Below are 16,081 nucleotides of genomic sequence, written 5' to 3'. Positions count from 1 at the left end.
GGATGTTTGTGTTATCCATGGCTTATACCTTACACATCATCCAAACTAGATGCTAGAAGTACATCTTGTGTTTTCATAGGATACAATCAAATACACAAGGGATACAGATGTCTAGATACTCAAAATGGAAGAGTATATGTATCTAGGCATGTTGTTTTTCATGAAACTTTGTTCTCAATGAAACCTACTTCAGTTACAAGAACTATATCACAATATACTTCTGATACTTCTATTATTTCTCCTTCAGTAGTTCCATCAACCAATGTAGTACGCCTCGGACGAGTCAGCCGAGTTACTCGCGAGTAACTCGGGTATCGGTCTTTGGCCGATACGATCCTCAAAAACTCGGCCGAGAAGGATATTCTCTATATACTCGCCGAGTTAGTTGTGACTCGGACCGAGTCATCCGGCAGACTTCCATTCTTCCTCTGTATATCTTTTTCACCACAAATACTTATAAAAACTTGAACACGGTGAAGGAGGACTTAATCATATACGAAAAAAATACTTATGATGGTAGATAAACCTAATTTAGGAAAGGAAGTTACTACCATAATTAATTTACACATTTATAACTATTGAATTATGGTTTTTACGGAGAATAATTGACAACATTTTAGGATTCAGAATTAAGGAAAGAAACCAACTAAGACTAGAATTTAGGAACGAGAAATAAGGAAGGTATATCAATTATGTGAACATTATGAGATAAATTAGGAAGCATAAATAAAATGCGTATTAATTAGGAAAGAAACTAAAGAAGTCATATTAATTGACCCAACGAGTAACTCGGCTGACTCGGCGAGTAACTCGGATGGGATCGGGGATCCCTCCCCTACCGAGCCGGGGCCGATCCCCGAGTCGTACTACATTTCCATCAACATCTCCAACTAATGATATTCTTCTTGAACAATCTGCAATCTCAAGTACACAAGGGAAAAATTGTCTTTTGGATACTGCAGCAGACAAATTTCTTGATTCACCTTATTCTAGAGGCTCCGATGTTTCAACAACAACTACTACTTTTTCATCAACTTCTGCAGTTGTAATACCTGTCACAATGCTCATTCAATGATCACAAGAGGTATAAATGGAGTTTTCAAACCAAAAGTGTACTCAACTAAACATGATGGAATGATTGCTAATATGCTTCTTACTGCACCAACATGCTTTACTCAAGCTAATAAAATCCCAGTATGGCAGGTTTCAATGAAAGAAGAACACACTGCTCTCAAGGAAGCAGGTACTTACTCTCTTGTCCCTCCTGATTCTTCACAAAATTTAGTTGGTTGCAATTGGGTGTATATGATTAAACAAAATCCAGATGGTTCAATAGCTAAATTCAAGTCAAGACTTGTTGCAAAAGGTTTTCATCAAAAAGAAGGTCTTGATTACTCTGAAACATTTAGCTATGTTGTCAAGCCAACTACCATTAGATTGGTCTTAGCTCTTGCTGTCCATTTTGACTGGTTTATCTCTCAAATTGATGTCAGCAATGTTTTTCTTCATGAAGATTTGAGTGAAGATGTTTATATGTCTCAACCTACTGGATTTATGGATGCTACTAAGCTTGACTATGTTTGCAAACTACATAAGTCTTTATATGGCTTAAAGCAAGCCCCTAGAGCATGGTACCAAAAATTAATGGATGTGTTACTCTCTTTTGGTTTTAAAACTTCTACATCAGATACATCTTTGTTTGTTCAAAAGGTTGGTTCAAGGCTTACAATTATTTTAGTGTATGTTGATGATATTCTAATTACTGGCAACTCAAGAGAATACTGTTCAACTCTTATTTCTTCTCTTGGAGAACACTTTCCAGTAAAAGATCTTGGAGCAATACGTTACTTTTTGGGACTTGAGGTAAAAAGAAATGCACATTGCTTATTCCTATCTCAAACAAATATGCTCTGGATTTATTTAAAAAGTTTGATATGACTGGAGCCAAAACTTGTTCATCACCAATCCATGTGAGCTGTAAACTCACTTCTACTTCAGGTTCTCCTTTAATAGATCCAACACCTTATAGATCTTTAGTTGGAGCTTTGCAATATCTTACTTGGACAAGACCTGAAATCAGTTATGATGTGAATCAAGTTTGTCAACATATGCAACAACCAACCACAGAAAATTTCATTGCAGCAAAGAGGATTCTGAGATATGTAAAAGGTACACTTGATTATGGAGTACTATTCTCTAAAGGATTGCTTGCAATACATGGTTTTGATGATGTTGATTAGGCTGGAGATCCTGATACTAGAAGGAGCACTGGAGGGTATTTCATCTTTTTTTGTTCTAGCCCTATTTTATGGTCTAGCAAGAAACAAAATACAGTGGCCAGATCATCCACTGAGGCTGAATACAGAAGTCTTGCACATTCTGCAGCTGAATTGGTGTGGATTTGCAATTTACTCAAAGACTTGCATATCTTCATTCATATGGCACCTACTCTGCACTGTGATAACAAAAGTACTATTTCATATTCTTCCAATCCTGTTTTTCACAGTAGAATGAAACATATGGCTCTTGACTTTAACTTTGTCAGAGAATTAGTTCAATCCAACACTCTGAAGGTCTCTTATGTCTGGACACTAAATCAGGTAGCTGATATTTTTACCAAAGGTCTCTCTGCACCAAGATTTTGTTATCTCAAAGACTAGTTGCAGCTGCTTTCTACTACAGACTACAACTTGAGGGGGACTAATAACACACCTGAGTAGTGACTGTCCAGGCTGTTCAACTCAGTGCTTACCCGCTGTCACTCCACCATCGTGGCTCTCTCTTATTGGTCCTTTATCTGTCTTACAGGATTGGTCACCTGTTATGTCTGTTGTCTTTAAATACTGTGTGTTTCTTTCTTTCTTTCTTGTAACAAGACAATTGTTTTAAACATTCACTTTATTCAACTACCACCCACAGCTCACAACACTTCAGGCTTTAAATTTAACTGAAGCAACTGAAGCAGAAGGTGAAAAAGTCGTTTTTATTTATATAAAGATCTTCTTGACCAGATACAAGATCTAGAGCTAGCTAGCCTACGCTTTTGGCATCCACGTTGGACATCGAGAGTGCCGTAGATGGCATAAATCAAAAGAAAAGAAGAAAAGGAAAATGAGTAGCAGTATCTCTTTTCCAGTAAAGCCACTTCATATACACATCATGAACTCTTCCACTGAGTCGCTGACTATGTAACTCTCAGTGGATAAATTTTATCAAATCTTAGATATGATCGAAGTAATCAGAGCCTTGTCAGTGCAGCAATGGAATCGCCTGGGTTAGATTGTGAAATAGCTCTTCTAAGTTGCACTGGAGCGGTTCTGTCACTCAAGGAGTGGCAACATTTTCTTTAGCAAGAGGAGCGATTTCATCGCCCTCGATTCCTGGTTCACTACCTGCAACTTCCAAGCTCAGCAACATGTCCTCCCAATTCTTGGCAGGTCCCTGTGTACCACAAAGGCAAGAACAGAAAGCATAGAAGTCATTAGTAGATACACTCCTAGAAACATCATCACTAGCAGACACGACTAGCTATTTTTGCACCCAACTATAGCCTGCGCAAGTGAACCGTTTCATTGGTATCTGGGGCAAAGCATTTGTAGTTTTATTTTGGAAACTATCCAGAATGCCAATCATATGGATCGTGGGCTACCTTCATATACCTACAAGAATTACTTACCTTCCAAGAGAGGTCTTGAGCCATGCAGTTCTGGATCATTTCTGTTAAAGCTGGAGTTCCATAGGTTTCAAGTGCCTTTTTGGTGGTTGTGGCGATTGCTGTCACGTCTAATGGGTCAATTGCCTCGCACTAACGTGACCATACAGATGTTAGTTTCAGAAAGAATACATATATGCATACTTATATGCGTTTGTAATATCAAATTGGCTATATGCTTCGAACTTACTTCGACGTTGAAAGCTCCCATTTGAAATCCCGTGAAACCTTCTTTGACAGTGTCCACTAATCCACCCGTCGAGGCAACAATAGGCACCTGTACCAAATTTTCTCATATGTTCATGGCCTGTTAAACAAATTTCTAAACTTGCTAAAACAAACTAATAGTATCATTTCCATAGACTTCTATCCCCATGATGCTCCCACAGCAAAGACCAACTGACCAAAACATAGGCGGAGTCCTGGGTCTCTCTGTTTCAATGAAGTCAGTTTTTTTTCTCGCAGATATGAGGTGGTCTATATAGTGAGAGTTGAATTGGGATATACCGTTCCATAACGCATAGCATGTAACTGGATGAGTCCACATGGTTCAAATCTGCTTGAGATCATCATAAAATCAGCCCCAGCTATGATCATATGAGCCAAGGGAACGTTGAACTTCGCCACTCCTCTAGCTTTTTCAGGATACAAAGTCTCTAACTGCTCCAACTGTTTTTCCATGGGCTTTTTGCCAGTACCCTGAGATGGATCCACAATAAGCTAACAAACAAATTTATGAATCGAAATTCTGATAGCTAGTCCTACACTCACAAGGACAATTATCTGCACTTCTTCGTCAATAAATTCAGGGATTGCTGCTGCCAAAATATCTGAACCCTTTTGCTCCTCAAGTCTGCCAATGAAACCTATGACAGGAATATTACGGTCAACAGGTAACCCTACTTCTGCCTGCAGTACTTCTTTCAGAAGAGCCTTCGCCTCGGTCACCTGATAAAATTTCTGTGTTAAAATCCAGCACAAGCATACTACTGGATGGTGGGAGGCACAAAAATTATGTAAAATGGTTTCTTACAGTTGAGGCATCATATTTGACGTCGATATATTTATCAGTTAATGAGTTCCACTCCTGAACATCCATTCCATTTATAATACCCAGACAGCCAGCTCTGCGTATAATATTATCCAGTTCCACACCTTTATCCGGGCCTGAAGCAAGTTCTTCAGCATAGTATGGACTCACAGTTACGACCTTGTCTGCCTCTAATATTCCAGCCTTCATCCAGTTAATCTTCCTTCCTTTAACAGGCTTCTCATACCTGTAACATAGCAACTTTTTGAGAAAAGGAAAAGTGAAAATTTGCACTTAATGAGGATTTCCCGGAAAAATCCTGAAAATAATCTCGTAGGAAGACAATTCAAGGACTTATACCCGTCAATGAAGTCAAAAGAACTCCTAAATGAATCCGGAAGATTGAGAAGCGCAAAATCGGAAAAAGCAAATCTTCCTTGGTAAGCAATGTTGTGGATGCAATAAGCAACCTAACAAGAATTGCAAAACTCGGCATCAGTCAAGAACGACAGGATTCTTGATCTCATATTTATAATTAGAATCTTGTGGTTAACTTACCTTGGCAGTTTCGTACATTCCTTTAGATTGGTATATACTTTTAAGGTAGCATGGTAGGAGGGCTGTATGCCAATCATTAGCGATGAACACGACCTCCTCTCCTGGAGGGAGAATTACAATTATTTTACTTCAGTATGTAGAATACTTTTTACAAAAATAGAGAGAGCTTCCATTTCAGGGAACATAAAATATAGGCCTCACCGTATGTTCCAGAGAAATATTTGTTGCTGTTGAGATTCAGAATTCTTGGTGCTTCTAGAGCTGCCTAAATTACAAGGAAATTGCAAATAAGTTAATTTTCCAAATACTGAAGTACATCACAAGTTATTAGTGTTTCAATTTACATGACTGAGTTTAATGCACAAAGAGAGAAAATGACTCACCAGAGAAAGCAAACAGAATCTAAGCTGGTTATCTTGGTAATCTGATCCAGCATTCGGACCATAGATTTTAGATCCAGTTTTACCCCATACCTTGAAGTTCAGAGAAAACATATCCAGACTTCAGCATAATTTGAGTTCTTCATGGATGTACATAGTTTAGCATGTAAGTACATCAAACACACTAGCAAAAGCAAATGCATACCTTCTCAAGAAACAGTGGGTGATCCACAAATACACGGTCAACCCCACGCTTATAACAGTGGAAGAAACGAACGGTTTCAATTCTGTCCCCAATTTTCATCTGCAGATTAGAAGATGATGATGATATTAAACGTATAATCATCTGAAAGAAAATGGAAGGCTTTTCTCAAGAATTTACCTCAACTGACACATTGGTATCCCAAGCATCTTTATACTGATCATAACGAGGAGAGACTGTCATAACACGATGTCCATTTGCCTGTAGAAAGAAATGTGAAAGAGATTAGTTAATTACACTCAAACTAAATACACCCACCTATTATCCAAAGAAAACTTCAAACAAACAAGGTAAATTATATTATCTTCACTTAATTCTTACCGCCATGGCTGGTGGTAAGCCTCCAAGAACATCACCAAGACCACCGGTTTTACTCCAGGGGCCTACTTCAGCAGCAACAAAGACCAAGTTCATCCCACTAGAACATTTAACCTCTCCTGACGCAGTACCTTTGTCTGTCTGGAATGCGTTCCTCCTCAATTCCCTAGAAGCTGCTTTCTGAGTGTTTTTTATTTGTAAGAAATCTACTTTGCTCAAAGATCTTAACCCTGAATGAGTCATGCTTTGGTTCTTCATATTGATTTGTTTAAGTATGTCTTTTGGTGCAGTTCCTCCGCAGTTGATTCGTGACACAAACTGGGACGCACTTATGGTCGTCATCCGTAATATTCTTGTCCTGGAATTACAAACAAAAAAAAGGTATAAGTACATGCTATCGCTCAAGATCTGGATCACACTAGAGCTAAACTAAATTGAAACAACTTGGTCCAAATTCCTATTACTCGAATCTTAACCTTTTTTTTTTTTTTGACAATTTTCCAAAACAATCAGAACCAAAGCATACAATCTCGGATATTTTTCTCCTGCGGTTGATTACAATGCAGACAGTCGAAATATACACCGAAGTCTAACACTAGTCCAGAGAACAACTTCATCATAGACAAAAAAATCTAACATAAAATTAACAAAATCTAGCCAAGAAAACCTCAGTAATTCAGAACTAACAAGTTATTAAAAGTTACCAAAGTAAGAAATAAGCAGAGAATGCAAGTTTCAGTAAGTATAATTGAAATGGAAGAAAATCTTACAGTTGAGAGATTATTATATGCTGATGAGTTCACAAGGATGGAGAATAGAGAGATACGTCACTCTCAAAATACGCACTCTTTTGTTTGTCTCTAGACTGACTGTGGAGTGAGACACAGCAGCACAGATCACAAGTAAGCTGTAGGAGTTGTTAAGTAGTACGAGAGAAGAAGAAGTCCGTAGAGGATGAAACTGTCTACCCCGATTTTCGTAGCGATATGTATTGAAGAGTGTACTAGTGTTTTGCCACGTGTCTAATCAACACTGGTGGAGGAAATTACCTATCTCTTTTCTACTCAATAAGTTCTGTTGTAAAACACTGTAGATGCGTTCAAACTTCAATTGAATGAAACAAAATGTGGGACCCGTTTGGGTGGAATTAGTCGGAATATGCGAGATAATTGGAATCTATTATGCGATCCGGACCGTTAGATGTTTTGATTGACGTTGACTTGCTATTATTTGGGCGAACAGAGTGACTTTCTATTGGCGATTCTGGTTGTGACAATCAAGCAAGATGTGTCGGTCTACTGATAATAACATACTAAACGACGCACGAGGGATAAATTGATTTTCTTTTTTCTTTTCTTTTCTCACGTTGTTTATTGCGATCAGGTTATACGTAACCCGTGATAAAGCAACGAGATAGCGGAACAATGTGTTTTTTTTTTTTTTTTTGATCGGTAAAGAATTTGATGGTGGTGAGTTTTGAACTCAGATCACTGTTATCATCACCCAGTAATTTTACCACTGTACTACAGTGATACCGGTCACCGACGGAGCAATGTGTTTCTTATTAACTTCACTTATGGTCAAGAATCAATTGATTTACCTTTGGTAGGAGCAAGGTAGTTAATATCATGTATCGATCTTGCTCGTAATCGGCCGGGTCCGATATACCTATACAAAAACTTATATCTGTTTTTATCAGTGATATATCATTAGAACTAGAATTTTAAATATTTATAATATTTTAGTAAAAAATAACAAGAATCATACACATATCTCAATTTTCAAATTTCCAAAATACAAGGAGGTTTATTAGCCAGCGTTGTGATTGCTATCTCATTATGTCGGAAAATCTTTTTTATTATCCTTCATTTTTATCTTTTATTTCTTGCCTTGCAATTGAAATATGATTTCCATCTTATATCCCTTTTTTTTTGAAGCAATCTTATATCCTGCCGTTGTACTTGTCTGTAAAGGCTAGATAAATGTTGATGAAAGATTTATCCACTGAAACCGATAATATCAATGTACTAGTATGTAACCCGTGCTATGTATCGGGGCCAGTGGGATCGGCTAATTAGTATGGCGGGGCCTGGTTAAATACATTAGAATTTTTTTGAATAACTTTTGATTAGTTAATGAACATTTGATATTATAAACCCTTTAGGATCACAATTTTTTTGAATAGCTTTTGATTAGTTTGATTTTCTAAAGGGACATGGACTTGTAATAACCTTTAGGTATCTAATGATTCGATAATTTACTGAAAAGGCGAGGGTACCCAAATATACCTCAAGATAAAAAATTTCCTAAGTATAAGTCCTTTCTCCAAAAGTGATTGTCTATGGACTGAGTCGAGACAATGCAACTAATCGGTTCACACTTCGTGTGATCGTCTATGGATACAAGATCGAGACAATACAACAACGAAGTATGTTTACTTGATAAAAAGGTTCGGACTTAACCAAACACAATAGGATTGCTTATCAAGTAAATATGAATTAACGTTTGTGTAATTTACTTTAATTATAATAAAACAATTATAATGCGGAAAATAAAAGTAAATGACATAGCAAGATTTTGTTAAAGAGGAAACCGCAAATGCAGAAAAATCCGGGGACCTTGTCCAGAATTGAATACTCTCAGGATTAAGCTGCTACACAAAATTAAACCAACTTCGCATAGTTGAAACCAAGCAACTAAACCTATAGTTCACCTAGTTCTGACTGTATTCCCACGCCTCCAACTTATAAATAAGTCACGTACTTGGAACAATTCCTTTGGTTCGTATTCCAAACAATAAAGGAACAACAAATCTGTTTGGTATCAACTCTCTTCAACCAAGTGATGTGAGTTCGACAAAGGCTCTTCTGTTTATCTCAAATAAACTCCTTCGTCAGGTTCTTAGATCTATCTTATTCTCAACTACCGAAGTAACTGTTAAGATTTTGCAATCAATACTTTTAATCACAAAGAATTGTATTGATGTCGATCTACACAACTAATCAATCTAATCTATCACAAGGATAAACCGATTATAGTTGGATCCTCTTATATCGAAACAAGTATTATGCACACCAAAGATTATGAACCCCAAATCAGAAATCTTCAATATCTTCTTTGTCTTCAAATCTTTTTAGATCTTCAATAAACACCTGCACACAACAACTTGAATCTCTTGTGATCAATCACGCATAGAACGAAGTCTGTTAACAATGGATTATCACAAGATCGTCTTGAGAACTAAAAACACTCTAAAGATCCCTGTCGAAACTTTGATCTAGTTTGAGTGAATCTTATATCAGAAGAGAAGATTCTCAAGCATAAACAAACTAGGTGCAATCAAAGTTCAACCACCGTTAGTCAATAAAATCAATCGAAAACACAAGATAAACCGCAATTATCTAGTTTCCCACCAACGGTACTAATAGAGCTTCTCAATCCCAAAGAAGACTTTAAACTGATCGGCCGTAAGAGATTTCACCTAGTTAGGTTACTCTCCTTTCCGAATAGGCGGCTACACCAGTAACAGCACAACCGAGGAAGTTTGTTGTCACGAAGGATTAGTTTGCTAGAAATGCAAACTTCAAGTATTTATAGACAAGGAAGTTTGGACATCAAGGAATTTCCAAAACCGAAAATATTCTCAAGATATTCATTAAATCACAAATTCGGTTTCTATAATTCCTGGAAATGCTCTGTCCAAAATATTGACCGAAAATCTCTTTGGAAAATCTTTAACTAGTAAATGCACATTACTAATTCTCGTTTTCCTAAAATAAAACTAGCAACCTTAAATAAAATATTCTTAACTTATTTATATTTCGATCCTGGGATTTTCTTCCTTTAGCTATTAAGGAATAATTTTGAACAATAAAAGATAAACATTACAGCACATGTTCAAAGTATGTCGACATATCCTTATTTTGTAAGTCCTCTTTCATACTTACAACCTTGAAACCGATTTGCCATACTTCCAAACAAGTTTAGAATTGGTTCATCTGATTTTCAAGAATTATGTGATTGATCAAGAACACTCAATCACAAATCACGGGTTTAACGGTTCTACCAAAACAAGTTTCGGTTCTACCTCCATGTGAGTACTATGCATAGTCACACTATATTTCCAAAATTCTGTTGACTAGGTACTAGGATCGGTTCCCCACATATATATGATATCTAACTAATATGTGTTGCACATGCCCATATATAGGATCGGTTCCCCTTTTCCTAAAAACGTGTTGCACATGTCCATAGGATCGGTTCCCCTTTCTGCTAAAAACTTGTTGCACCTCATACAAGGATCGATTTCCCTTTGTGATGTGTTTCACCTCTTACTAGGATCAGTTCCCCTTTACCCAGAGTCGGTTATACACAAATCACAAACTCGATCATACCATCTCAGGTGATTACTTAAGATCGATTTTACTAATAAAAGTCATACCAATACATAAGTCAGGCCTTTGTGAATAGTTTTACCAAGAACTTAAACAAGTCATGAGGGGTTATACTAAATCACACATATTGGTTGTGCACAAGATATGCAATGAATAACAATACCAATAACGCCTGAAGATTTCCTTTTCGATTCATAAACAAGTTTATGAACTTACTCTCTTAAAACACATGTAGAACATTGTTTCCTAGGATGAAATCCTCACCACATACCCATACATAATCACAATAGCATTTAAACGATTATGTCAATGTCTTATCTATAAAGTTTAATGGTTAAGTAATAAACCTCGTATTGTATTCCTCAATACTATGTCTATCTAGAGTTCGATCATGCTTCGCAATTTTGTTTTCAATATGCACGACTTGAAAGATACGTTAGGGAATGAAAAGTTCAAGTCAAATATCACTAACCTCAAGTGGAAGGATGATGTTGTCGTTGTAGGTTCTTACTTCTTCACTTCTTCAAGTCTTCGCAATACTTGTAACGTCTCATATCCTAGTACTTTCAAGCTAACCTATACGAAGTTGATTCTAGTACATAATCAAGAGACTCTTAAAATGAGTTTTGATTCACTAAAATATGACAACCAAACTTGACATACCAACGCTTGGTGGGTTCAACCGAGCAATGCTCTAACATTTACATTTGATATTATAAACCTAATTTTATGTATTAATTTCATCGGAAAATATTAAAATAATTAAAAAATTGACTTCATAAAGTTTGGTTTTAAAATAATTAAATTTTATATGCTTATAATTTTTTGCAAACTGAACAGATTTACACGTTTTCGTCAAACCTTCTGTTTATTAACATTATTAACAAATTGTTGTATCCAACGACTTTATTTGTAGAAATTTTGGAAGGTATGTATATCAGATGCAAATTCGTAAAATGCAATTTTCAAAAGAAAATAAAAAGAAATGTGACATGCAACAAGTGTGCATGCGGTGTTACTGCAAATATAATTCATTTATGTTGAGAGTTAGAAGTCGACCAATGTAATAGTATTATGTTGAATCAAGTTTTAAGTAGCATCTTATCAACATTACATGTTTTTAGTGGTGTTTGAACTACTACTTAAGCATAGTTTCTAGATACAGGTTAATAGGCTTTATCTAAGATGGACACTGGTCCCCAAGAAAGAACGCCATGGTGATACTGTTAATTATAAAATTCGCACCCATTTAGTTTACAATTACCACGATTTGTTTGTGGTTTAACAAAATTTAAACAATATACTGCCGAAGAATAATAATATGTTTCAAAAGCAGTGTGTCTAAAAATAAATACTCAAGTTATTTATAATCTCTATTAATAAGTAATCACTTCTTTGACTTTTTCATCTATCTTGACCAATGGTGGCATGTTAGGATCTCTTTCCATAATCTCGTCCATTTCATCATCATGTGCATCTAGTTCGATCAATGTTGGCATGTCATCGTCATTTTCTATAGTGTCTGCTTTCTTTTTTCACCAGATCGTTCTTAGTCGGTGTCTGGAGTTGTTCTCTGTCAGGAGTTACAATTACCCTTTTATTTTTGGTTAATAGATATGCTTTATCCAAATCATTATCACAATGAAATATATCATTTGCTTTTAAAGTGAGATATCTGAGGTTTCTTTCTTCAAGTACGAACCTAAAGACCATTGATTTCCCTATTGCAGTCAATATTTCTTCAATGCAATTTGTCCAGTTTTCTACAAAACAAAATTATTCTTTAAGATTTTTCATTATGTTTTTCTCCCAAAAAATTGCGCTTATCATAAACATTACGGTTACGTGTACATCTGCGGTTAGCCATGCCATCATTTCTCGTACTCTAATATTGTTATGTATAACCATTTCAGTCGTTTATCCCCTTGATGTGAATATACCTTTGTCGTTACCGTCATGTACTATAAGTTGGAGAATGTAACTGTTACAAAGCATGTGTTAGTTTAGTAATATTCTTTTATAAAATTTAATAAGAAATAAATGGATATTTATAACTTAATAATTTGTTATCATGGAATTGGTGCGTTTACTATTACTACACATCTATTGCACCATGACTCGCTTTTCATGTAGACATGCATTTATTTGCATACTGGACATGCCATGTAGTACTACGAAAATCCTGTCGCAATTCCAATAATTGCTCCTTTAACGGTAAATGTCGCACTCTGCATTGCATTCGATTCTTTTATAAATTTCCTTTTTGCAGTTAAATATAATTTTAAGGGTCGGGATCCCTTGAAAAAACACTTTAACAAAAGCTTTTGACAAATCCTGTGGGTCGTAGGAATATTTTGTATCCAATGGTTTATAACGTTGCTTACCTGGAAATTTAACAAGCTCTATATTCTGTTTGGCTGCTTTAGCATAGTTGGTCAAAATTCTACGAAAAATATTCCTACTCTTTAACCGTCCCCGTTAATAATTCTGCTCCAATTGCGCTGAGATTATTTTATTTTTAACTGAAGCTTCAAATAATTCGTTTACATATGTGATGATGAGTTAAATCAAACAACACTGATTTCTTTTATTCTTGTCTTCCTTGTACATATATTGATCGTCCTGGATTTTCATATCTACGTCTTCATTAGAAGCTGATATACCCACTCAAAATCAGGCATGATAATCATGATTCACCGTTTTCGACTTTGAGGAATAATTCCCGCTTAAACCCAATATTGTCACCTGCATATGAGGAGTATAATTAGTTAGGGGACCAGATGAACTATTCTTTATTTTCATTAGGAGAAGAAACACTGCTAAGTACAACACCAAAAAATCCCGTTTGTATGATTGCAGTAGTAAAGGAATCATTTATACAACTCATTACAGCTCCATTAGCTTGTTTTTTTTTAACTTAATTAACATTTCTACAAGATATTGATGTCCATTACGTGTTAATTCTGATGATCAAGTAGGAGAACTGTTATTGGTAGTGACAATGGAGGATACATTCGAATCCAGTAGAAGTAGGACAAAAAGAAAATTGCTACGATAAATGATATCAGACATTATTAAAAAGATGGGTTTTTATTCTTTAGAGAAAAAAACTGATCATGGTGATAAGCGTAACCGTCATCAAGATGAGATCAGTAAATCACATTATTTCCTAAGTTTCAGGGAAAAAACAACCAAACAAGGAATAACAATAGTTACATGCCACTTCACAGGAAATTTTCAACCAATTGATTAATTACATCTTATGGTTTAGAAATTTTGTCAAATAGTTTTGTTAAAATATTTTGTTACTTGATACCGACCCTAATTTTAAATGAATTACATTTCAGATCTTACCATAATTTTAACATGCACTGCATTTGATTCTTTTATTAAAAAATTCTTGCAGTTAAATATAATTTTAACATTGTTAAAAGCATTAAACTGAGGTAACAATATGATTGACATCCATGCTTTTCCTTATCATCTCCATTAATTCGTCTAATATAACCTACTATTCTGAATCTGGAAGATGCTGTAACAAATTGGATACTTCTGGATGCTTTCAAGTTCCTTGTCGATTCGGGCCTTCGGCCAAAGTACTGTTCTACAATTTAATAAGTAACCACAAATCAGTTTTATTTCTCTCAAAAAATGATTCAGGTTTAAAGATGAAGGAATGATTCTTTTATTCTGGGTAACTGTAAGGTATCGAGATAAAAAAAAATGTATTGATGATATAAAGCTGAGTCCATTGTGTCATTCAAGGAAGCAGGGTTCTGAAATGTTAAAAAATATGCATCATCATAATTAACTTGTAGCAGTTTATCATATTTAATACCATCGTAATTAACTTGTAGTATTTTGTCATATACAAAACAACAATGTAATCAATTGGACTAACGCTTACATTTTTATAATCGATAATCCGCAAGTTCGTCCAGCTAGATAGAAGCATCACCCACAACAAACAAAATGAAAATAATTCATATGTGATGAGTGAAACCAACTAATCCCTGACATCACCTCAATTTCCTTTTTTTTTTATAATGAATAGAAATTGGCAAACTTCAAGATCAAGTAAAGGAATGAACAAAACTGTTATAGCACTGCTCGGTCGAACTCGCAAGCGTTGCTACCTCAAGCTTGTTTTTCAAGTTTTAGTTGATCAAAATGATATACTTGATTTCTAGTCTACTTATAGCTATGTCTCAGATTAGGATAGAAGTGTGTAGTTGAGCTTTAGACTTCACGGCGTTCACCAATTGAAGAAGAAGATCTACTAAAGGGCTTGGAGGAACTTCATCAACAAAAGGTATATGGAGACTGAAACTTATCTATCACTCAGAAGTATATTCCATTCTATTTTATTTCTAAAGAGACTAAGTCGTATAGCTATATAGACTTTTACATTATATATATTTAATATTTCGAGCCGAGTTTATCTCGTTTATATATTTCTCGAAATATATGTTGGAAGCTTTTAGCTTTAGCTAAGTTCATCGTATACTTGACGAGTTTAGTTGGAGACAATTTATTTGTTGGAAACTAAATATTAAGTCAAAGATGATCATGTGAAAATTACCTTGAACATCTTACATGATTTGTGTGAAACAGTCATTTTATGTTAACTTGGGAAGTTTCGTATTGATCGATTAATCACTTGAAAATTACTTGAAGCTAGTGGTATGTGTAAGATTACCATTGGTGTCTTGTAAGGATGTTTCAATGATTAAATGAGGGGTTTAGAACGACTATCAATACCAGGTATATCACAAAGTGTATAATTTGTATGTGCACTGTGGAAGTCTAGTTCAAGTCCGGAACTCTTGTTTGCGAACTATATTTGTGAACTGGTTTACCTGTGAAAAGGTCCGGAGCTGTTTTTCGCGTACCTTGTTCGCGAACGGCTGGACAAAGCCAAAGTTCGGAACTGTTGTTCGCGTACTCAGTTCGCGAACACAGTGGTCAAGTTCTAAAATCGGTTGTAGTGATCTACACTACAATCTGGTCTGAAGAACAACCCTAAAAGCTTAGAGCTAAAGAAAAAACGTTTCTCAGATAATTCAATAATGTCCACTACAGAGAGAGATTGGGAAGATAAGTATGATTGGCACACGCGCCCATCTCACACTCGCTTCCTAATAATTACCAACGACAAGTAAATAGTAAAATAAATGAGATATTAAGGCACCCGACAGTGGATAGCCCTTAACAGTGGATAACCCTTAAGCTGGGACATGACAAATGCCCTTTCCTTCTAAAGATCCTTGTCCTCAAGGATGAAGTTTTCGAACTGTTCAGCTATGAACTGCTTGTCCTCCCAGGTAGCTTCACTTTCAGCCATATCCTTCCACTATATCAACATCTATGGTATTTCCTGTTGTTTTTTCTTGATCTTTCTGGTAGCCAAAATCTTCAAAGGTTCCA

General features: G+C 35.7%; 1 protein-coding gene across 1 annotated transcript; it reads right to left on the bottom strand.

The window, feature by feature from the left end:
• Window positions 1-2,959: 2,959 nt before the first annotated feature.
• Window positions 2,960-7,216, bottom strand: LOC113301600 (granule-bound starch synthase 1, chloroplastic/amyloplastic). The gene is made up of 14 exons (XM_026550379.1): window positions 7,031-7,216; window positions 6,264-6,618; window positions 6,063-6,143; window positions 5,886-5,984; window positions 5,684-5,773; window positions 5,502-5,565; window positions 5,301-5,401; window positions 5,103-5,212; window positions 4,746-4,989; window positions 4,484-4,660; window positions 4,220-4,411; window positions 3,903-3,989; window positions 3,677-3,805; window positions 2,960-3,441 (listed from the first exon to the last, which is right to left on the bottom strand). The coding sequence occupies exons 2-14, from the start codon at window positions 6,600-6,602 to the stop codon at window positions 3,325-3,327; spliced, it is 1,830 nt and encodes a 609-aa protein (XP_026406164.1). The 5' UTR covers window positions 6,603-6,618; window positions 7,031-7,216; the 3' UTR covers window positions 2,960-3,324.
• Between the last annotated feature and the right edge of the window lie 8,865 nt (window positions 7,217-16,081).

The sequence above is a fragment of the Papaver somniferum genome, chromosome 8 (assembly GCF_003573695.1).
Source record: "Papaver somniferum cultivar HN1 chromosome 8, ASM357369v1, whole genome shotgun sequence".
In the NCBI taxonomy this organism is placed as follows: domain Eukaryota; kingdom Viridiplantae; phylum Streptophyta; class Magnoliopsida; order Ranunculales; family Papaveraceae; genus Papaver; species Papaver somniferum.
Note: the sequence above shows the minus strand (reverse complement) of the source record. Positions and strands in the feature narration are given on the sequence as shown.